The sequence below is a fragment of the Netta rufina genome (assembly GCF_964035555.1).
Source record: "Netta rufina genome assembly, chromosome: 3".
NCBI classification, from domain to species: domain Eukaryota; kingdom Metazoa; phylum Chordata; class Aves; order Anseriformes; family Anatidae; genus Netta; species Netta rufina.
In genome coordinates, this window is record NC_140125.1 from 21,750,743 (window position 1) to 21,775,878 (window position 25,136).

Here is a 25,136-nt window from a genome sequence, read left to right on the forward strand (position 1 = left end):
CAGATATATTTATTGCATCTGTTAGCTTATTAACCATTAGCAATTATTAGTGCTATTGTTATCGCTGAAAAAGCAAAAAGCCAAGGCTGCAGCTGGCTTTAAGTTACTGCATTCTTTAACATGCTCTGCCTTAAAATCAAAGCATACCTAGTGATGGTCAGACAGATGTCTGTGCACTCCCAAAATGTTCCGACAATTTTTAGCTCGAATCCCCTCTGCCCTCACCCACAGCGAGAGAACTGGAGAAACTACTACATTTATTTTTTGCATGCCCTCCTTCGTGTACGCGCGTGCACGTGACAGTATCTGGTCAATATACAATTACTATGAATATTAATAATGCGTAAAACTCTGGGGGTTGCTAATCGAGACGGAGAAGCAGCTTTGCTGCTGAGCGTTAGCTGCTCCTCTGTGTCAACCCGGCTGCGGGCGCCTCAGAGCCTGCGCTCGGGCAAGGTGCTGGGAGTGTTTTAAGCTGAGTTTTAATTGAGCCAAAGAGGAAGAAGAAAAAAAAAATTTAGTTTGAATCTTGCACTGGAGCCAAAAAGACATGTGCCCCGATTTCATTTAAATGCATCTACTCTAAGAAGCTTATCTAAACTAATCATTCAAATTAGCTGTAAGAAGGTACATTCAAGAGAGCTCCTTCGGGGGAGGAAGAAAAAAAAAAAAAAAAAAAAGGCACCTAGAGAAGTACCCTTTTTGCCTTTTCACCTATTTTCCGAAGGAGGCTGCCCCTCTCCCGGCAGCCGCGCGGTGACATTTCGGGAGCTGCGGGCTGACCCCACACCCCGGGCCGACCCCGCACACCCCGGTACGACCCCAAACCTCACCGGGCTGACCCGACACCCGCTCCGGGCTCCCCCCCACGCCGGCTGCCGCTCCTCTTGCCGTCCCCCAGACAGCGGGGAGCGGGCTCCCAGCCGCTACCCCCGCCTCCTCCCGGGACCAGCCCGCTTCCCGGCTCGCCTCCCCGGGGCACCCCGACCCCTTCCCCTGCACACAGCAGCGGGAGGGACGGGACGCCGCCAAGTTCAGCCCAGGCTCGGCGAGCACCGGCAGCCGCAGCTCCCGAGCACCTGCCCCCCCCCGTCCCCGCTCCCTCGGCCGCTGCCCGCCCGTCCCGTCCCGTCCCGTGGCGGCGCGGGGCGCGGCACCTACTCTTCCTCGTAGTGCAGGGAGAGCGGCTCCGGCAGGCAAAGTTCTACCGAATCCATGTGCGCCCGGCCACCATCCTCCGCGGGCAAAGTTTCCGGGGGCCGGGCGCTGCGCACGGGGCTGGGCTGGGCAAGGCTGGGCTGAGCCGAGCTGGGAGCTGGGAGCGGAGCGGGCAGCGGGGCCGGGCGGCTCGGCCGCGCGCCTGCTGAAGGACGCGGAGCCCCGCGCGGCGCTCATGAATATGGAGCGGCGGCGCCGCGCCTCCGCCGCCCCCCCCCGCGCGGGGCGCGGCCCATTGGCGGCGCGGCGGCCAATGGCGGGGCGGCGGGGCGGGGCCGGGCAGCGCGGCAGGTACGCGGCGGGGCCGCCCCGGGTCGGGCCGGGCCGGGCAGCGCCCGCCCGCTGACATGGCCGCGGGGCCGTGCCCGCTGCCCGCACCTGCATGGACGGCCCCGCGCTGAGGTACCGGGGAACGGGGCGGGGTGGAGGGTGCTGCCGCTACCATCCGGGGCTGGGCTCGGGGAGCACGGGGAGAAAGCGGAACGGAGCCGGCTGGGAGGGGGGAAAGCGAGCAGGAGCGGCTGTGAAAAGGAAAGGGGGAGAGACGCAAGTTTGGGGGGGGATAAAAGCGCTCAGACCAACTTTGCCGAGTTGGTGGCTGCCTAGGGAAGAGGTTATTTTGCCTATAAATAACCCGCGTGGCATTACGTATGTTAGGCAGGGCAGGGGTGGGGGTGTTGTGTATGTACATCTTGCATTTATATTTGATATATGAATAATACACGTGCTATATATACTCACATACACCCATTTTTTATATGCAACTCAAAGCAAGCCTCGCTCCTTGTGCATTACAAAAGGAGGTCCCTCACCGCACCAGCGCTTGGCTCCGTCTGGTACAGCACGGGTGGACGGGGAGCACCCGCAGGTACGTCTGTCTCCTCTCCCAATCTCCATCTTATCACCGCCGTGTTCAGCGCGTACACCCGTGTGCCAACGTTGAGGTGCTTAAGCATAAATATTTAGATGTGCTGAACAGAGAGAAAAGCTCCAGAACCGATCAATTCCTTCTGCAGCTCTGGAGGGAGCGTAGGGGACTAAGGCAGCTTGCTTCATTTTAATAAAGATAAGGCTGCATCGGAGCGGTTCTGCATTGTTACGGTGTGCACAAACCGCTACAGTGTTTGGGGGGCTTGTTTCTGTGAAGTAAATGCTACTGAACTGAAAGGGCAACAAGCAGGCACCCTGCACGTATGCCTACAGAAGCATCCCCGAGCCCAGCTCCAGCATCCACTGCTCGGAGCCAGCTCAGAGTTGCGTGGCTCTGTCGTAAGGAAAGCTCCCTCGTTAAACTGATTTCAAGGAAACAACCGTACCCAAATTTAGAAACGCTGATTACACTGAACCCTCTCCCCCATTTTGGAAAGGATTGGTAATGAATTGGGGGTGCAATGCTTTTTTTCCTCTCAAAAGCTACTATTTTTACTCAGTATTACAACTAAGACATTGTACTTATTTCCTAGATCCAAAGTGTTTCTACTCCCTCCCCTACTCCCCTCCACAGTGAAAACAGATGCAGGCTATTTCTAGCAAAAAAAAAAAAACACAGTAGAATGATACATATTTTAAAAAATTAACTGCTTACAAAAATCTTTTATGACTGGAGCTCTACACAATGCAAATTGCAATCTTTTAGATCAAAACAAACCAGTGTGCACCCTCAGAATGCATGAATACCACTCACAAACAAGATCGGAAGTGCCCTCTCTCAGCATTTCACCAAATACTGCAACAGAACCAAGTCCAAAATACGTTAATTTCAACAGACATGTTTGTGGAGGTTCACAGCAGACAGATTACAGCATTCTGTGCTTAACGTTAAGGAAAGGCTGGGCCTGCTTCATACAAATGTGGTATAAATACATGCAAGTTTAGGAACCAGAACTCACACAGCAAAACTCCAGCTCTGACTACTGTAAAAAAAGCAGGTAGTAAAAGCTTAATTACCAGTAGCATTATGCTGTCTATATTGTTAAATGTGAACTCTATAATTAAGATGTAAATTCGCTTGTGAGCAGTGAATTAAAGAGCTCTGAAATGTAGAGTAAAATCCAAGCCCTCTGTAGAAACATCAGAGACCAAAAAAAATCAGTTTTTATCAAATTTTAAAATGAGGTATTTAATCATGTTATAGTATTAGAACACCCTCTAAGTAACAATTTGATAAATGTGGATTTTTAATCAAATCAGAACTTAAGTAAGCTGTGTTTATTCTATGTATTTATTAGTATATAAACTCAAAATGCAGTTCCTATAAATTGATTGCCATATGCACATTAGCAAACTATGAAAATACAAATGCGTTGTTTGTAGTGAGTCTGTGTCCATTTATGATACATATATAAAATTGCTATTTCTCAATATTTTATACTAAAATGCCTTCAAATCATTTCATGTGTATGTTTTCTTATTTTCAAGTGACCTATACCCGATCCCTTACACGAGTCATTTGCTAAAGTCACTTCTGCATATTAAGTGCCCTGAAATACACCCTCCTTAATATATGACAGCTGATCCATTTTGAAATTTACCAAAGCACAGGCCAGCTTAATTTCTACTTTTGTGCATTATTTCCTGAGCTGATATATTTATATGCAGGAGCTGGAACACGATGGTCTCTTTCCTTCTGTCGTGGAAGCCCTGCTTTCCACTTTCCCATAAGTTGTGCTACCTTATTGGCTTGTTCCCCCCAGCGCCCTACACCACCCAAGTACATTTTATCTCTCACCATCACTACTTTTCCATCTCCTACCTCTCATGCAAGCAAACAGTTCTCTTCCCTGCCAGTGATGCTGCTTGGCTAACCAGAAACCCAGTGCTGTACTTTGCATGTTGATAAACAAAGCAGTTGGCTTCTTCCCCTGGGACTGAAAGTGCCACCTCCACCAGAGCAGGGCCTGGAATTCCAACCACATTCTTGAACTTGCGTTTCACAGTTACCCATCAGTTTGGAGGGGGAGAAAAGAAAGAAAAAGATTACTGCAGCAAATAAAGTGGGGCTAAATGTAGCTTCGTTTCCTCGAGCTTTTTAGTAGAAATGAATAAAAATAGATCTAGGGGGAAAAAAAGATACAATTTAAGTGAATCTTACCAGGCAAATAAGAACATTCATGCAACTACCCATGTGCACCAACTTACCAAAACGGACAGTGCAAAATCTTACCACAAGGAGTCTATACAAAGCAGTAGTAACAGAGAAGGGAAGGAAAAAAATGTCCCGAGCGCCTGTACCAGTCAAGGGGAATTTCTGAGCAGCATCTACATTTCCATCTCTCTGTTCATATAATTTGTCCTGTGTACAGTCAGTCCATCTTTAAGCATCTTCACATTTGACTACTATAGACATTTCAAAGCATCCAAACAGCCAGATTCCTACAACACAACTACATTAAGGCAACTGAAGAAGTAAGATTCAGTGGCACTTCACAGCAGCTGCACAGTGCATTGTGTCAAGTTCGTCTTTACCAACAGAAGCAACAAGTTCGAGTCACCTGGGAAGGAGCAAAAATATAGAAAAAAAATCTACTAGCTGCTGAGAATTTATTTGAAAACAAGCATACCGTTACCTAAGATGGAAGTTTGCTGTATAATACGGTACCTTATTCAACGTATTGCTGGAGAATATATTGTTAAGTTTGAAATAAACATTGAATTATCATCAAATATGTTATTTCTTTTTATTCAAAATACTAAAGAAATACAACTCAAACATGCTATGCTACAGATCAATATTAGAACAACTTAGTCACCGTCTGCTGGTCTTAAGACACTTCTGCCTTACGTGCTTGTTACTGGAAGGCACGTGGTGCATCCCTGGATACACTGGTAATGATTTTTAAGAAAACAATGCTACAGAAATTCCAAATCCTGCTCACCTGTTTGTACGTAGTTGGACAAACTGTAGCAGGTTTTTACTTTAAAGCCATCTGCTACTTCAGTCAGTATTTAGGGTTAATTGATTACATCTTGTTTTGATCACAGGTAAACAAAAAAAAAAGCCCACAATGCATGACCTCAGAGCACTCTTCAGAACTTTTCCCTTTTCCACAGTGCATTCACAAAGACACTGAGCAAGGCATTTAGATTTGCTGCTATACTCAGTCCTAGCATATAAAAAAAGGTCTCTATGAGGAAGGAGCAATTTCCTTACCATGTTACCAAACTACATTCAGTTCATCTGGTCTCAAAAAAAAAAAAAAAAAAAAACCTCCATATTTTCTCCTCATTTTATTTTGAAGGGCATGGGTATTTAAATGGCTATCTTCACTGGTACAGGATAGAAACCGTTCATGTTGCTAGAAATGAAAATTGTTCTCTTGACAAAATACCTTTTTCAAAGCCTCTGACAAAAAGAAAAGAGAAAAAAAAAAAAAAAAAAGGAGCTGCATGCTGTCACCCACCAAAAAAGGTCTATTCCCTAAAGATAATTCAGACACACACTTCACTGTGGATATCTCACTATTATCCCAGGCTTCTTTTTTAGTGTAAGTTTCTTCAGAGAAGCTGAAGTGCATTACTGTCTCAGACAGCCAAGGATAAGATGACTGAGGGAATTCAGTTGCTCTGTTTAATTAATACAGGATTATTTCACTTTCATTTTGTGAAGCTAATAATATGACTGGTGGAATGTCAGTAAAAATTGAATCATAAACTAGTGCAGTACCAAAGGGAAAACTTACTTTAGTTATGGAGTATTCCCAGCAGAAATCTTGAAAATCTTATACATATTTACACTGATAAAATACCACATGTACTTCATGGGATACTGCGAGCTTCTACAATCCTTATGGCATGTATTTACAGAGCAAGAGTTAACATTTTGAGATTATACATTAATAAATGAGTTGCAGTTATATTGTTTTCTTGAATGTTAAGTACCACATACTAAACGCAGGAACACGTTCAAGGTCAATGTCCTATTTTAGACCTTTTCAGCAGCTGTGATATTATGATAATCATACTTAAAATATTCCTATAGAAAGAGTAAATTAGCCCTTTTCACTAGAAGGTTTATTATGATAAACAACAAATCTGAGAGAGAACAAATTCAGATTTCTTTTCCTTTTCAATGTGATGAACTGCTGTCCCTCACCGTGATGGCTTATCTGCTGAGGAATAAAAGAAATCCACATTATTCTGCACTTACATTCATTACCTTTGGTTCTTTTGGAGACCTCGCCTATGTAAAAGTACCTTTTTTAAAAAGCGCTTTTGCTTTCTGTTAGAGCCAAAACACACCAGTGGACATCCCATTCTGTCACCTATACTGCAGCGAAATGTCATAGCCCTCAAAAACAGAAGGGAAAGATGAGAAAGTAGCATCAGCAGCTAATCCTAAGGAAGATGGTTTAGCTCCTGGAGGAGCTAAACTGGAGGATGAGAGGTGTCCCACAGTGGGTCTTTTCCTACTCCTCCGACCGGCCTCCAACCTGACTGGAAGCTCAAGGTGCTAAAAATAGAGAAGAAGATGGAGTGTAAATATTTCCCCAGTGAAAACACCAATAGTCTTTCCCGTGAGCTGACATGAATTGCTTGTTACACTGCCCTAGGATATCACGGCTTGAAGCGAGAGCGCACGTACGCGCACACCCGGAGCCACCAGCCATCCTCAAAGCTGCTGCGCTGGGTGTTTGTGTGTGTGCGCGTTGCAGAAGCTCCTGTGACATCTGACTTCGAGGCTGTACACCTGCTGTACAAAATGCATTATCCCTGGCATGCCTTTTTTTCTTCTTCCTTCCCCTGACTGTCCCCCAGCCCATCTTCCATCACTCTTCTTTCTTTTTCTCCCCCTACTCCCCCTCCACTCCCTTCGCTCTGGCATTTTTATTATTAATGTTATAGCTATTATTACTGTCCAAGCATAAGCTGATCCACAGGGGACCCCATGTAATTTAACCCCTCAAGCACTAAATTCCTTCACATGTGCCAAAGACACAGGTTTGTTGTTGCCTCCAGCAATATCCCAGGAAGACGAGTGATGGCGGTGTCATATCATCACACAGCGACTTAATCTATTGCGACACCCAGGGAACGGGTAACTGAAGAGATTTACAGAACATGCTCTCTGACTGAATACAAAACGTTATCCCCTTCCCCAACAAACTCGCTTCACATGCAACAAAGTGAAGGAAATTTTGCCCTCCTATGATTCACCGTTTCCATGACTGCTTTATCCAATCCTACCACCACATCAGTTGTCCCACTGTACATCTTCCAGGTATACAACACTTATTTCAACACTTTTGTTCTTCCTCCTTTGTTCTTCCCTGGTTCTCTGATTAACAAACGGGCAGATCATGTTGAACTGCCAAGTAAAATATCTTCAGAAATCTTTTATCCATACGCTACATGACTAGAACCATCACTTACATCAGGGTTATCTCTACGTGCTGTTTTTATGTTGTCTGACATCTAATGCATGCTTTTTAAAACACCAGATTAAAGGGGGTACACTTTTCAAAGGTGCAAGGAATGCTAAATTAAATACAGCTTAGCTACAATAAGTACTGACAAGCAGGAAGGCATCTGCTCTAAGTACTGAGAACCAAAAAAATGATCTATTTGTCAAACAGAGACTTTCCGCACAGGTGTCCTATTTTGCTATCCATAAATGTTAAGAAAGAATTCATTGCAACATAGAAATGCATGACTGTTCCCTCCAAGACCAAGGTGAGATTCTTTGTCTTCTAACATTTCACTGACCTGGGAAGCAAGAATTTGGTGCAGAATTAATCCTGAACTGAAGTCAGGGTAACCTTCCTGTGCTGGTAAATCAGAGCTTTCACCATGGGAAATTAACATCTCTGGAATAGTCAGAAGAAGCTGGTAACAAGGGTTGGTTCACCTGCTCAAGAGTAAACAAATCCTCCCTCCATAAGGTACCAGCTACTCTATCTCTAGGCACGTCAGATCTAAAGCAGGTATGTCGGTACTGAAGGCCACTACAATCTGTCCCAGTGGTAACATCTAATTTTTCCTTCTGTATACACAGCTTATGTGTGTGTATATCAGCTGACTGATCCCTTAGCATATGAAACTTTGCATAGGTGCACATTCAGGCTCACAGTCAAATGCTTTCTTGGACACACAAATATGCATAAAAACCAAGAACAGGAAGGGGTTAAGCTCATCATGTACTCACGTTCCCCAATCATTTATATGAAGAGACTGAAAGGTTTTCATGGTTTTATAGCTCCCAGGTGGATAACTGTATATGGTTCCAGAAACTCTAAAGGAAAGGGGAATTCACCACCAATCACCCTTCTCCCAGGTCCTGCAGCTTCATCCGAACATCATCTGGTGGTCTTAAAGGAGGCCTTCAAGGGAGGACAGAGTGCATTGACACACAGCGTTCACCACCCCTATATGCTGCTTCCAGTAAAAGATACCAGCCAAAAATACATCAGTATACACCAATACAAGTGTTACAATACTGCTATCGCTAGTAGGCTTGTACACTAACATATCACATGATCACATTAACATTTTTTAGTAGAATCGCACATTGGCAAAAGAAAAAAAAAAGTTGTTTGTTGTTATGACAGTGAAAACACTTTTTCTGATTGTATTAGTAAATATGATTAAATAAGACAATATAATCCTAATGACACATCTGAAGCCTTCTCTTACCACCTAAGTTTCTGTCCTAGAGCAGCTTCATTCCTATTGACCAGTCAGTTAGCACTATTCAATTACTCAGTCTCCAATCAATAGATTTAGCTCCATGTGCAATGGCTGAGGTGTAAATATGATGCATACACTCACCCAGCTTAACTCACATGCCTGCAAATTTATTTATTTTTTGCTCTAAATTCCTTCATAAGAAAAATGCAGAACTAAGTTTTTCATATTAGTTTTTTCTCCCACCATTTCTGCCCTCATTTCAGGTGTTATGTTTCAAGAAATTTACTTTAATTTGCTTATGACAGAAATTTCTGTCTTTCGCAGATAAAAAGGAACAGCGAGAATTGTAATTATTTTATTCAAGTATGCTGAATAAATCAATAAGACAGATGCATGACTTTTAAGCAGATCCAGTCAGTATTTTCCTGCAAAAGCACAAATTCAAGGTGTGAACTGGTCCAGAAAGTACAGCCTTTAGACTTAGTGCACTTCTGACACTTCTACCACAAAACATCTGGTTCAATTACTGAAGCTGCATGTGTGTGTGGCTACACCTATACACACACACAAACATATTATATTCTAGACACTTGGTTATCTACATATATTTACAGTTGCACATACAAAAAAATATGTAGTAAAAAAATGAAGCTGAACCAACATTTGTATGCAGAAGTGAATGGTTCCATCTTTCATTCTAGTTATTCTTTATTAATTTTGTCCCTCTGAAGCGTACATTCTCTGTTTAAAGAACTTCCAAGTGAACTGCTTTGAAAGCACACCAAGCTGCAGGATTCCTTTCTGCTTCTCATTTGGGAGCCGGGTAGTACAGCCCTTTCTCAGACAATTAACCTCAGTAGTGTTTCTCCCCCACCCTGGATAAAACATTGCAGAACAGATTCCTAACTACCTACTTCCGGGGAGTACATCCATCTTTGTGCATCTGGAAAAAAGATCTGATACCAGTGCCGTAATACAATATCTCTAGTGACCAGATAACCTATGAGAATACAGTTACAACTTATCTGGACACGAGTTCAAATAATACTCTCCAATGAAATACCCAGCTCCTAGGGAACTCCCTTGCTGTTACCTGCCTTGAACCCATGCAGGACCGTGCTCAAAACAGCTGAAGTTTATAAGCACGAGGATGGTGGCACAGAGCTGCAATAATAATGATAATGATGATGATGATGATGATGATGATAATAATAATAATAATAATAATAATAAAAGTCTAAAGCAACCTCTTCATGCAACTTCCCTAATATTCTCAGGGCAACAAAAGTTTAAAGAAAGTGGAAAGGCTTGTAGAAATAAATTATACAAAAAAAGGGAAAGTTGCAACTCACTCATCTTACTGACCTGTTTACTCCAGATTATCTGCTCCTGAGGAATTAACATAAACTGTTCCAGTCTTATTAGAGGCCATATCTATATTCTTTAGCAGTGTTTGCATTTGGTACACATATTTTCAGAATGCTAACAGTCTTTATTCAATAATGAATTTGGCAGCAAAGCAAGAATCAGTTCCCTTTCGATGTTATTTTCTAAATAAATTCTCCAAACCTGATTGAGTTAGATCCTTGGATAGTACTTTGGGAGATACAACTCGGAGTTTCTGAATAAAGTGAAGCACTTAAGCAAATCAGACTTTTTCTCTTCATCCACCGAGAAGCCTGAGATTTAAGATGAAAGAGCTGGGCTGCCTTTCTCTTTCCTTATGCTGCAAGGTTCCTTCATTTTCCCTGTTTTCCCAGTAGATTTACTTGTAAATCTGGCGACAGCCACATCTGAAGTCCTGAGCTCTGACTCCTGACCTCGGTTATGTTAGCCCTTCCCTGCAGAAGAACTACCCCTTGGATCACTGACTTGCTATTATTCTATGGTTAATAGACCTGACCTGTGCAATATTTTTTATCTGGCTACAGTCCTATCTCTAAATTCGCTATTTTGAATGAATACCGATTTTGTGACATGAAGTCTGCTATATAATGAAATGCAAACAATGAAAAGGCTAAATCAGTTTACAAAAAATCTATTTGTCAAACAGTGTGGAGATGCTCCCAATTTAGTCTGGGCAGTTCAGGCAGCTCTTGATAAGGGAGCTAAAACCGAGCCGTTCCGCTGCATAAAAATAAAAGCATTTGCAGAAGAGAGACATTTTCTTTTGGAGAATCTTCGCTGTAACCTGTAGCTAATTATAAAAATAAATAAATAAATAAAGCCCGATGGATTCTGCAGGAATTTTCTAACAGCCAGGAGCACTGTTAGAGTAGGTAACAGCAAACGCCTCCCCAGCGCAGTCCCCTTATGTCACATTTGCATTTCTATTCAGCTACATTGCCTGACAATGAAGCAAATGGGTCTGCCTTATCTGTACAATTCTGGACAACAGAGATTTCTAAGCCATACAAAGGAACGAGCTTAACATTCAGCACTCAACACTTCCCAGCGCACCCCCTCCCAAGCCCTGGGGGGAATGCAGTCACATAAACACCTGTCCACACCAAAAACTGGAACTGTCACATGTTATCGGAAAAGGAAGCAGTTAAAATAAAAATAAATAAATAAAAAGCTATCGAGACTTTCAAGAAGCTCGCCTGCCGCGAGGAGGAAAACAGTCCCAAGCCTCCAGATTTTAAGGCTTTATTTGGATCGCACCAGCAAAGCCAAGGAGTGTCCCTGGAATGTGAACGGAGATAATATCTCGTCGACCATTTGTTACTCCTGCTGTCCCTTTTACGCTGGTATTTAATACAGCAAATGAAAGCTAGAGAGCCTTTTATCAGGAAAATTTCATATCACCCTACTTTTCATTTGAAAACCTTTAGCAGCTTGTCAGGCTAACTCTTGCCATTTCATCTTGGTACAAGGAAATTTCAGGCTAATTCCTTCAAAATTAATATTGTCTCATCTACAAGTTAGAAACGACATGAAAACTGCACGAGCTGAAACCTCCAGATCAAACCTGTGTTATGACAGGACTTAAGCCAGTTATAATACAGGTTTGGGCTTTAAACAGCAGGGAAAAAAAAATGACAATGACACAATTCTGTAGACACTTGGGCTTTAGGCTGGCTTTCCGTGATATGTATGTACATGCTCTGTCCTCTTGGCCCTCTCTCCCCATGTCTCCACATACCAAAACAGGCTTCGCACACACAATCTAGAGTTTAAGAAACCTCATGTCGGAAAGGGTCATATGCGTGTTTATTTGCATGTGCAATGAGTTGCAATATAAGAAAGCAAGCACGAAGAGCAGTGCGGGAGGATGTCTTTCCTTTTGTCCTGCTTAGTATATCCTAAAGCACAATATACGTTTTGCATAGCCTAGTGAATTTTTCACTGCTAGCTTATACTTTAATTGTCCTGAACTTCCAGGTAAGGTTATTCTTTGCTGTTGAACAAATGCTGAATTTCTCCCCAGAGGTGGTTGCAATGAGTAGTGATTTTCCGTCTTTTCCTCAGTAACACAGTTTTGAAGATTTACAGGCATGAATATCATCGTGTTAACATAAAATGATATTATTATCACCAAAAAAAAAAAAAAAGGCAGTTAGCACAGAAAGAGTGAGGAGTGCCGAATGCTTACTCAAACTCAAAGGAAACACGAAGCTCCTAAAGCAGTCAGTTGTTTTTAATTCTGCTACTGATGGTTCAAAAGCTGCTGCCTGCTGTTGTTGCTTTTGCATAATTTGGAACAAGAGATTAGGGCACATTCCTCCTCCTCAAGAGCTAGTGAGAGACCAGCCAACTTTTATTACCCTTAACACTGAAAATGGGTTTATTGCTGAGGATGAATGAAACTACCAATTGCACTGGTATCATACCTCCTAAAGCACTGCAGATCCTTCAAATGCTGTCAGGGTGACAGATCGCTTTTACCCTCAAATGAGCAGGCACATGGCTACAGCAAACTTCATTGGAGGCCCATGTAATGGTACAGCGCAGAACAAATACTCGGTCCTTAAACTTGCTATGATAAAAATGAAACCCGGAACAAAATTAAATAATTGCTACTAATGTATCAGTATTTTAAAGCACTTTTCCAGACCGTAGTGTTAGAAAGATGAGATAGCACATACAACTATGCTGTTGTAACTATGCTGTTGTAACTACTCGTGTCCACTGATTTATAAAAAAAAAAAAAAAAAAAAATTAACTATTGCAGATGGAAGAGAAAGAGGATAGTTAAGAAGAAAAGTAACCAAAGAAAACATTTTCCACAGACTGATCCAAGGTTTGCTTGAATCTCAAGGCAAGTCATCTAAAAGGCTTATGTGGTTACCCAAACGAAAATAGCCCCTTACCTCTGCCCCTTGGTAAACATGTGAGGATAGAAACTGTAGACTACATTTTGCTGACTGCACACAATGTATTGCATCTCGAGGATACTCATCAAGATGGCTTCTACAAGCCTGCCCCTTCTGGAGTAGAGTAAGCAACAGAGCTGACCCAGAAGAATTAGATGAGAAATTCAACTAATTAATGAGCCCTGCAGGCAAAACATCATTTCTTCTGCTCTTCGGGGCATTTACAAGGTCAGCCTTTATTTTCAGCATCAGGTCAGACTCACTCGTCTGTCAACATACACACGATTTTTAAGAGAATAGTGGCCACAGGTTTACCTTACCAATGCATGGTAAGGTAAAATTCAGTTGTCACCACTATCAGGCCAAACAACGTGGTGTATTTTGTCTGATGCCCACAGTACGGGAAGGACTGTTCAAGCCAATTCAACTTTATCAAAATGTGTTTTCTTAATACTACCTTGCTCTTTTGACAGCAGTTTAAAATGATGAAAGCAATATTTCCTATTTAAGAAAATATTCTGGAATGCAACTAAAAATATTCTGGAATGCATCTCAGTTCCCTTATCCTGCTCTGTTGTCTTTCTGATGTTTGCTTTTCTGAGCATCACATGGCACAATTCTCTTCCATCTGCCAGAAAAGTTTCCCAGAAAGTAAACCAACTTCAAGAAATAAATAATCTGAATAGAAGACACATTCAGACAGAATTCAGAAAGATTATCAGCTCACCTCATCTGTTTCTCTAGCAGTATGTGCACTGTTACTATCCAATGGCCTCTTTGGTAATAAACTTGTCCCACCTCCCATCTGCTCCTCTCGCTGGCCTACTGCCACTTCAGCCTCAGTCCTTTCCTGTCTTCAAGATGTCATTCAACTTCACTTGCTCTCCTACCCATTTGTTTCTCTTTCCAAGTGAGATCAAGCATACATCTTTCTATGTCTCTCTTTCCAGCCTTTAGCTTCTGCTCCATCTTTTTAGTAAGTGTCTATGTTTCTGCTCCATTTATCATAGTTGGCAGTATGCACTATGCAGGTGTCAAGGAAACCAAGAGAGAGTTCACTATTCATGATATTGCCTTTTCAGCCTTCTTGTGGCTTGCCATTGAGTGTCAGCTCCTTAACACTACGCTATATGTTGAGAAGAATGTCTATCAGTTAAAGACAAATTACTTTAAGACAATACAAGGGCACATAAAGAAACAAAGCTGCTTTAAAAATAGACTTTTCCTGTTTCATTCTGGTCTCTTCCTATGTTATTTTTTTTTATCTTACTTGTTCATTACTTGAGTTTATATGTTATCTCTACAGTAATTTTACTTAATGGCTAAAAGTAAGCGTGCAAGCCATTGCACATCACTGGACGTCCCGTTTACATGCAGACCTCCATGAAAATGAATTCCTAATACTTAACTCCATGCCTCCTTTTCACATCATCACGGAGTTGTGTTTCACTAAATGTAATCCTGCTCAGAAAGAGAAATGTCTTGGGCTCAGCAGGAGGAAAGTCACAAACCAGGAATGCCCCACTGCCTGCGAGACTGCCTGCCAGAGACTGCAAGCAGTGCGTGGCCATCCCCTGCGCTGGCCGGACCTGGGGAGGAGCGCAGCATCACCCCAGGCCTGATCACAAAAGACCTCTGTGCCCACTGCCAATCATGATCCATTGTTTTTAAGCTCAACACTCAATTCCACAAACATACAAGCCACATTCATATCCTGAAAAACTGGTTTAATTCACTGTTGAGCCCAGAGAGAAACTTCCCCATAGGTACAATCCTTAAACACAATAAAGGCAATTAAAAGCAGCTGCAGCATTACTTTCTTAATTGCAGCTGTTGGTCTAAAATCATAAACAGAGGGTGTTGTGGTGCTTGTTGTTGTTGTTGTTGTTTTGGTTGGTTTGTGGTGTGGTTTTGTTTGTTCATTTGCCTTTTTTACTTCTTTGAAAATACTTTTTAATCTGGCATCTCAAGAATTATCAAATGTCCCTTCACTGTAAACAGCAGAGTACTAGGAATAACCTCACAATTATAAGAGCCTAGCTTAGCAAAGACAGAAGGCTTACTTGATGATAATTCCCAAAGAGATATTACAAAGGTTTCGGGCCAGGCAGTTCTTTAGAAAAATGCTGATAAGAGATATGGTAAATCAAGGGGGATAACTGACCACAGAAGAAACTATGGATTATAGTAGATTTTGGATCACTTCATGTTTTTTTTTTTGGTTTTTGTTATACTAGTGCTTTTTGAAAAATATGATGTAGACTCAATCATTTTCCAAAAAGACAAGTACGAAAGTTTCCCGATACTGACTTGTGATACACATTCAAGCTTGAGAGTCACTACAGTCCCATTTAAGCTCAGATGCAACAAACTTTTGCATTAGCATCCTATACATCCAACATCAACATGATTCAATACTTTTTAGACCATATGTCAAAGGACTGTGGATATACATCCCTTACAATCCTGAATTTCTGACAGTTCTGTCCAGGCCACTTTTCTCTTTTTAACTATCATTATTGTGACAGCAATACGAAAGGCAGAATTTGTCTTTCAGCAACATGGATAAGCAAGTCTCTCGTTTCTGGCCCGGATAAGCATAAACTAATGCGTTGCCTAAATTTTTTTCCTTACCTATATTATGCATTCTAAAGGCCTAAGAAAAATATTCACTTTATCACCTTGCAAAACTTCTCCAAGAAGTAAAGTTTCTTATTTCTCCAATGCAGTAAATATTATGCAAATGCAATCTGAAATTCAAATCTGAACATTTAGACAAATCGTTTGCTGGAATTTTCCCCTTTTACTAGAAGGCAATAAAATAGATTTTAACCCTCTGATCAACTATATCCCTTCATATTCAGGGACCAGTACACAAAGTCCCCACTTAAAGAAAAAAATATAAAATACAATGGCTTTACATACTCTAACCTGTTTTCTGTCACAGTTGCACAACCTGCTAAGAATCCAGCTACTGAAGAATGTCAACAGCATGGAGCAGGTCAAGGTTACAGCTGCAAAGGCAGCAAAAGTGCAGAACAACGACACATTCGGAAGGGGCAACACAACCGAGAAGGCAACACGCGTGGCACGTTACGAACAGTGGCAGATTACAATGATATAAGGAAGGGATGCCTCTCATACCCTGAAAGGGGAGGACAGCACAAAACAATGACCCATCCAGTTATCTCTATCCTTATTCTATTCCTCATCCTTCAGTCAACCACCTCTAGCACAGGAAGCACCCTCTTAAATCAATGCTACAAACAACCCACTTGTTCCTTTGCAGGTATGCGCATTTTATGCTGGTCCACTCTGTGCCTGGCACTACTGAGAAGAACAAATAAATGCAGGCACAGAAAAGTCTGGCAGACTGTCTGTAAGGAGCTAACGCAAATTTCCCTTGTCACATCCCCTCCCCTTTACCCAAGACTAACCATGCTCTTTAGTAACCAGTGCCATCATGTGCAATGGGGCAAACCCACACCCCGTTGACCACGGCTCTGTATTTGTTTGCGTTGTCTCTCTGGTTCGACAAGTCTGTATGATGGCACCTGTTAAAGCTGCTTCAACTAAGCTGTTCTGCATTCGTCTGGCTGGATTTGGACTTCCCAGATCCCTGACTGAATACAAAGTGATTTGAAAAAACGGTGTTTGGCAACAAGCACAGTGGGGAGTACAGTGTGTGTTGGTATACAAGAGCACAATGTGTTCTTCATAACATCACTGAGGGAGCATGCTGCTAGAATCTCTGCGCTGTTGAGATCAAAATGGTCTCCTTTGTTGTCAGCTGTTTAATAGCAGCTGTTTAATGTAATTCCAAATGATCTGCTTGAATGAAGTTGTCATTCTTGCAGTTCACTTTAATGTAGTAAAAACAAAACAAAACAAGAAAACGCCCCACAGCTTGGCCATGTTATTTATTTAGTTTTTTATTATTCTTCTGAAAAGTTGCACTCTCTTATACTTCCACTACCCCATCAAAATAATAAAAGTTTGTGATTGATTTCTAAAAATAAACTGGGGGGGGAGGGAACAAGGGTCACATTTTCAAAACACTTTCCTTTTGAATACTTTAGAATGGCTTGATTAATAACGTCTTCACACCTAAAAAATTAGGTGCTGAAGGAAGAAACTAACTAGTCAGCAAATATGTGAGCAAAAATAATATGTATTTCTATCTGCATTTCAAGACAATTTTCCCCTAATGTGGGTTATTATGTGTTTTATTGAAAGTTGTAGTAGAATACAATAAAAAAAAAAACAGATATACTCCTCGTGATTAAGTAGGGTAGCTTTTAGAAATACATTCTTTACAATATGCCTGGTTTTCGTTAAAAATCTGTTTGATACCTAGAGTGATAAATACCATAATCTGCAAGAATATTTGCAGTTCTCTTACGAACAATAGAGGGCACTAATGCTTCTAATCTGGCAAACGCATCACGCACCAGACAGACAAAATAGCCGTGGTACTTGTAGCACACAACCACATCATCTATGCTAAATACGTAGATAGTATAGAGAGGATTTTTGTCTCTCAGAAAAGTTCTCTTTGTCCTTTAAACTTCCTTTTTTTTTTTTTTTTTTTTTGCCTGCAGAAACTAGGATGTGATAATAACACACTAATACTTGCAGTCTTTCAAAGTGTTATTTTCTTTTGTTCAATGAACAAAGCAGAAGCAACTTCTCCTCATACAAATCCCTCTTCTGTGTACTTTTTCACCAGATTCCTGTCTGTTTACCTATACTTCTGTGCAATAGTTCAAGGTAAAGCAACTCCCCTGAAGAATGTAGGAGCCAAAGGATGCTTAATGCGTTACCTACGTTCCCTGTGAGCTCATGAAGCCAAATATTGGATACAGACACCAGCAACTGAGAGACAGTGGGGTACCACATGGAAGTTAGAAGGACATATTGGGGGATCCTATACCAGTTATGCATCTTAAGCAGTTTCACTTAGCTCAGGAAAGATGCAGCTGCTGAGAGTAGTACTTTCAAAAGGCATGTGCACAGCAAGCATTTTGAAAAGGCTCTAAACCTGAAACTGATTTTTCTCTATAAAATGTAAAAACACTTCAAAAACACTGAACATCTAACAATATTAGATAACCATTCGCTTTTTCATGGGATAAATCTCAAGAAAATAAAACTTGGTTAGAACTGCTAGTAGCTGAATGAATACCATCTACCTTTTTTAAACACTTACCCATCTTTCTCATTGCTATCCAAAGAAACAGATTTATTTTTCAGCCTTAGAGATTGAAACTTTGGTAATACCAAACAACAACTCCTGGGCTGCTGCTAACATTGTACAAACTTGATAAAAGCATTTGGATTGATACAGAATAACTGTCTTCTGGAGAAACTTAACAAAATACTAATATTCCTGTGTGGCAATTTCAGTATATATTTTAAATAATAATAAAAAAATAAGTACATGTCCCCGTACACACTGGATTGCAAAGCCTTCATGAATTGTACGGCTTAATTTCTGACTCCTCAACTCCAGAAGCAATGCATCAGCTTTTCAAAAATACCAGACTCTAGCAAGTCTTAGGATATTAGCAACTTGTCCAAGTCAAATGATACAGCTTTAAGGCAATGTGAATAGCAAGGCTCAAGCCTGAAAGCTGGACTCGAGTTACCTCTGCTATAAAAGCACGAGATACACACAATTAGAGAAAATAACTCAAATTCTGTCCTGAGTCAACATGTAATATAATGAGTTTCTACCTTCTAGTTAGGAACTTACAGAGATTTTTTGGCCACGTATCCAAGGCAGTCAATGCAAGCGAGCATTAGACCTTCCTTATTTGACTATACTGAAAAGGTCAAAAGACTTTTCATCCTAACCCCATTTAGAGATTTCTGACCTAAAATGATTATTCCCTAACATGGAAGGTTTTATTTATTTACTGCCCTTTTTTTTCCTTTTTTAACCCATTATTTAAATAGGACCTTAAGACAAGCTTTTTTTTTTTTTTCCTTTTGTGCTAATAGTCTGGTCTTTGTGTATTTCTCCATTTTACTCAAGCATTCGTAAGAGACATTGCAAACTAAGAGGTAAAGTACAAGTCATGCTATGAGGAATTACCATTTCAATTCAGGATATAATAATAATAAAGTGCTATCATACCGATGATAGGCAGTGGTATATCATTGACTATCTTGAGAGACAAGTAACCATGTACAGTCACCATCTGTATCTGTCATGCTGCTGAACACAAAAGGAGGCACATTCTGGCCATGGAGATAGAGACAAATTCTTGTTTATTCCTATGCTAAAATACAGAGTACTGAGCCCTGGACGTTAAGAGTTACTTCTGAACTTGCATTACTTATTATTTTGTGAACGATAAAAATGCAGTGGGCCAACAGGCACAGAAATATATCATTTATATATTAGATAATAGATAATAGATAATTTGAATACATGAAAAAGAAGCAGCATTTAAAAACAGGGTAAAGAGAGGAACTTCTGATGGGCTGTATTTTAAAGCATTACTTTGAGTAGTTCAAATTCACTGCTAGTTCTAGAAGCTCTGTGCAAGTGTTAACCCACAGACAAAACAAAACATATTTCATAAAAATATCAAGTTCCTACCATTCAAGGAATCAAGGTCCATCCATCATAAATTTCCTATGCCTGGCCATCAGCAGCTCAGCAATAACTGCTGCCCCTATTATTACCCTGACTGTCACTAGGCTGTCTTGCAGTCACTCCTTGGAGCCCTTATCTAGGTCAAAGACTGTTGGTTTTAGTGTTCCACCTAAGTCAGAAGTATTTTGCCAAAAAAAAAAAAAAAAAAGCATGCAAAACTGCTGAATACATAAAACTGTAGATTCCAAATATTTTGAAGGACACATGGGATGCCTTGTCTCTGCCACTTCACAGAATCACAGAATTGAAAGGGTTGGAAGGGACCTCGAAAGATCATCGGGTCCAACCCCCCTGCCAAAGCAGGTTCCTTAGAGGAGGCTGCCCAGGTAGGCGTCCAGACGGGCCTTAAATATCTCCAGAGAAGGAGACTCCACAACCTCCCTGGGCAGTCTGTGACTTGACCCCATCTTGACATTTCCCCAAAGTGTTGTCCACCATTTCAAAATACCAATTGCCCTGTCACCTCAGTCACTGTCTCGACATTACCTTTCATTCTCCTGGTTAAGAAGCACTATATACAAAGTGATCCAGAGGCCATCTCAATACAGGAGTTAGAATTTACTGTTTCCAAATCCATTGTATTTATTTGATGGATATTTATAACTACACCTGGCCAAATTTTATTACTAGTTACATCACTGAATCTGGACTCAAAAGAATTTACTTCCAGAGACTTAGATTGGACTCATACCAGCACAAAACTAATCTAGAGACTAATGAAATAAAAAAGGACCTTTATCAAACAGTGATTCTAGCAAGGTCATTTTTATTCTTTTCATTTTCTTATTGACCTGCCTGGAAAAATAACCAACATGGAAATGCATTAGGAAATATATAAGCTGCAGCTATTCACAACTGCTCAGACACTAGCAACTTCCAAGAAACATTCAAAGTCATAGAAAACATATATTTAGTGCACAAAATGATTTTTGCAGAACTTTTAGACCATCTTTGTGGATTGAATTCAGATACTTAATCTAGTAGTGCCAGATATAAAGATAGAGCTGGTAAAAATTATTGCAGGAAATCCCGTAGACTCTACTTCTTGTGTTTTCTTCACATTCACACCCTTCAAATTTTTCTGCAACTAGTCATTTGCTCTCAGAACTGGTTCTTAAATAAAAGGGACTATGTAATAACCAATCTGAGGTCTAAAAAAAAGTCCAAACCCTATAGAAGTAAATTCAGCAAAACTTCTCTAGCCTTAAAGTAGGTGAACACTGGACCACTCTTACTCCCCACCACTTGCAGCAAGAAGGTACTTATTCATCCTGAGATTATTTCTTGCCAAAGAATTTTCCTTCGAAAGAGGAAAGAAAGAGTGACGTGGACAGACCTGTGCACCACGAAGGTACTCTAAGCCTGGAGTCAGCGCTGGCTGCTCTCTGAACTGAGGAGGCTTGCAGCACAGAATGGTACGTGCGTTTCAGGTATTATGAATCCCTAAAGCAATGCTTTGGTTTCAAAACAAGTTTCAAGTTAATCAACAAATTATAGAGCATAACCTTTGAGCTTACCCACCCTCTCCCAGTCCTTCAAGCCAATGAAGTCAATGAATTATTTTTTAAATAATTATGTGCTCCTGATGCCTAAGCATGAACATCAACACGGAAAGGCCACTCCAACTTCAACAATTAAGAATATCCCTTCATTTTAGGTAGAACCTATTTCCTAAGGAGAGGACATAATGTTGAAGTGTGTTTTTTTATTATTATTATTTTTATTTTTTAATTTCCATAAGCAATATACAGAGCCTCAATTATACGTAAGAGGGGCTAGTCATGTAAACAAGGTCTTGAAGACTGAGCACCATGTTGCCAGAACACTTCTTAAAGACCGTTTTAGCCTGGCCCTTGCTAGCAGGGTGTAGCCTCAGGAGCCTACATAGAAGTCAGGGTTCATAAATCTGTATTTATACCAAATGTGGACAGCATTTACAGCAAGCTAGAACATACAATTTGAAGTTTTACAGTGGGAGATTTACAGCAGCCAGAGTGGATAATGCACAAACAAAACCACCAAGCGCCTGTCTATCAAGTGCTAGTCTGAAAGACAAAGCAAAGCTCTCAAAATACTACTCTACGTGAAACCGTTGCCTTGATTCCTCCAGAAAGGTTGAAGTTTGATGCACAACCATCTTCAACAGGCTCACTAATACAGTTTCACTAATTCTTTCTGTATGGCTCCGTAATGAGCACCTCCTGCTCTTTAAAGCAGCAATTCTGCCTGCTTCAATCAGCAAAAGGGAATGATTTAGTATTTTTGTTGGCTGGTTATTTATAAGAGATCTACTCTAGATTAGTCCTGCTTGAGTGGCATCATAAATGGCTGCATTCCCCAGCAGTAGTCTACTTCAGATGGGAACCTGACAACCTCTACTTAGTGTGTCTTTCATAGTACACAATGAAGTGTAAAAACTGCTGTGAAAAAGCCTGTGTTTCAAAACAAACCATCTCGGTAATAAGCACTTAAAACACTTTTTATTAATATATTTCTTTGTGTACTAAACAAAAGCTTAATGCTACAACAGGCCTTTGACAATGTTTTTGTTTGTTTTTGTTTGTTTTGTTGGGTTTTTCTTTAAATGAAGTCCTCCACCAGCTTTTAGATGGTCCAAAATAAATTATTTGAAATAAAGCGTTAAAGTGAGGCTTATAAAAGAGCAGTCTTTCCCCCCTCATCACAGCTTAATAACATGGGGTTTTCAACCAAAAAGCTTAATCAAAATCCAAAGTGGAAATCCTAAATTAGTAAATATTGAATTTAACCACTTTTATATCTCAGGTATTAGCAAATACCTTTGGTCTACAGAGATACAGCCCCTTCTAATCCTTATCTGAATTTGCAATTAAGACTTCAGAGCTACAGATATCTGTACACAGCTCTGTACACAGCTCTGCTCTCTTATTTTTAAATGATTGGACCCAAATCAAATCAGTCTTCAAATACATTGAAAAGTAAATGTCTGATGTCTAATTGAACTAATAGATAACGCTCTTTTTAATACTGTTAATGCTTAGTGGGGGCTTCACACAGACAGGAGCAAGGGGAGGGAGAGTTAGAAAAAATCCACACTGAAAACCTTGTCATTATATTATTACCATTCAGCTCCTCGGTATAAAGATAAAGGAAAGCTAATATTTACAAATTATTTGCTAAAAAAAAAAAGTCTAAATGCATCAGGAGTTAGATTCTTATTCTCTGTCACTAATTGTCACCTCCAATAGGACATTGTAAGAGCCTCAAAATGAAGCACTTATGAGTTTTCTTTTCCAATCTCTTGTGGGCTTCTCTCAGTTTATCGCAAATGAACAATCGTGTTGGAAGGGGCACCGTCTGTTTAATGTCATTAGTGATTGTTTCATAAAACAAACAGCCGCTCCACCATTCTGCTGCAGTTAATCTTAAATCTAAACGTGGCGGCACTTGGGGAGAGTCTCAAACATGGTTTGTTCTAACCAATGCAGGTCTCTTAATCTATTGCAAGTCAAGGCGCTTATCTCTCTGCTCAGCTCAGAGCAGTGATTTCTTTGTCCAAATATCAAACCAAACCCAGTTAATATCATGCTTCCAGCTTTTTCCCAAAGATTTTTTCTCCTTAAATTGTGGCCAAAGCCTGAGGCATATTTATGTATTGCTTATACCATTTCGTGCTTATTTTTCAATATTAGCAAAGTCAAACTATTTTCCAAGTTAGTGCACAAGGGTATTTCAATGAGCTTAATCAGCCAGGTGAACTGATAACTCTAAGATTTACCTAATTGTGCTGGAAAACCATTCATTCTGGACTAAGCCTGTAATGGCACATGCATTTATAACAATTGAGGATTTTTATACGAAGGTCTAATCCAAAGGATTCTTAATCACCATAAACTTTTATTAATTCTTCTGGAAGCAGAGGCTGCCTGTCATTTCACAGGATCAAATCTTATAGCAGCAGTCATTGGAGAAAAACAACAACAAAGTGCTGAACAAAATCTCACTACAGCATATGCCTCCTTGAGAAAAATAAAGCAAGTTTATCCTGTTTGCTTTTCAGTGCTATCACAGCCTCAGCTGGTACAGGAAGGTAGGCATATCTTGGCTGCTTACGTATTTAGGAAAATTACAACACTTGTTTGCATGGGTATCTGTGAATATAAAGAGAACATGCATGTGAATACAACAGATTTCAACTCACTTCTTGCTTTTTTCAAATATGCTCGAGTCCAGCAGTTTTCAAATTCCTACATTTGGAACAAACACGTATTTATATTCCTGCAAAACCAGAAGAAAAAAAATAAAATTTAAATTTTAAATTAAAAGCATCACCTTTTAAACAGGTGCTGTTCCAAATGAGCAGGTCTGAGTAACAGGACAGACACCTCTGATGGCTAGTGCTCATACAGTGAAAAACAAAGAGTTTTGCTGCTCTAGGAAAGACCAAAGCATTTTTTGGCCTTATTGTTACCAATACGCTGTCCCCTAGGCCCTGAGAAGAAAAACCTTGATAATGGAAGGATCCCAGGCATTTGTTCACCAAGAAAAAAGAATAAAAATGTCAAGCAGAATTAGTGTTCATGTCTTTGAAAATTCTCAGAGGTAAACAGAAGTTATGACAGGCTAATATTGGTGGGCAGGTGTACCAAAAACATCTTGTCAAATGGCACAGTACTAACGCTTATGTAGTTTATATATCTTTTTTCCCTGGTTAAACTTAGCAAGCTGGGCTACAGATACACATCAATGTGGTGAAAGTATGCAATTTCTTTTTTCTCTCTTCACTTAAAAAATGCAAAAGAAAACAAAAAGTGATACACGTGTGGCCCCACTCTTTTCTGGTCTATCCCTCAGCACTTGTTTCACAGTCCCTTAATAAACATGAACAATCGTCTTGTTCTTTTCTCTTTAAAAGAGAAAAGAAAAAAAAAAAAAAAAAAAAGGAGGGAAAAATCAATTCAACTCAGGTTTTTCCACATCTTCATATCACTTCCCATCTCAACTGGCTGGAGTAGAATTTCAATTAACTGGTAGGAGTTCAAGTAAAGCCCTGCTGCCTGTGTTCCTCCCGGTCATGCCCCATAATTGTAGAGGGACCTGCATTTTTCAGCCAATGACACAGCTTACAAAAATAGATACACTGAGTTATTTGATAAAGGAACCAAAGCCTGTCACTCCTGTTCAAGTGCCAAACAACATGAGAGTGAGTGAGATTGTGTTCAGATCCAAAACTGGCTGGGCTTATTATTCCATAGAGCCATCTCGTGCGGGGCAGGGGGAAGGAAAAGAGGGAAAAAAAGCAACTCTACATGCAAGCCAGTTAGATTCAAAACCTC

The 25,136-nt window shown here is 40.6% G+C and overlaps 1 protein-coding gene across 5 annotated transcripts in view; it reads right to left on the bottom strand.

Moving 5' to 3' along the window:
• ESRRG (estrogen related receptor gamma) overlaps positions 1–25,136 on the bottom strand; it is a 384,813-nt gene that overhangs the window by 163,815 nt on the left and 195,862 nt on the right. Inside the window, exon 1 of one of the 5 annotated variants that reach the window (XM_084285107.1) lies at positions 1,162–1,381. The exons of the other annotated variants lie outside the window; for them this stretch is intronic. Coding sequence (XP_084141233.1) covers positions 1,162–1,217 — 56 coding nt within the window. The 5' untranslated portion in view covers positions 1,218–1,381. Of the gene's footprint in view, positions 1–1,161; positions 1,382–25,136 lie in introns of those variants that run through there. 5 annotated transcript variants of the gene reach the window in all.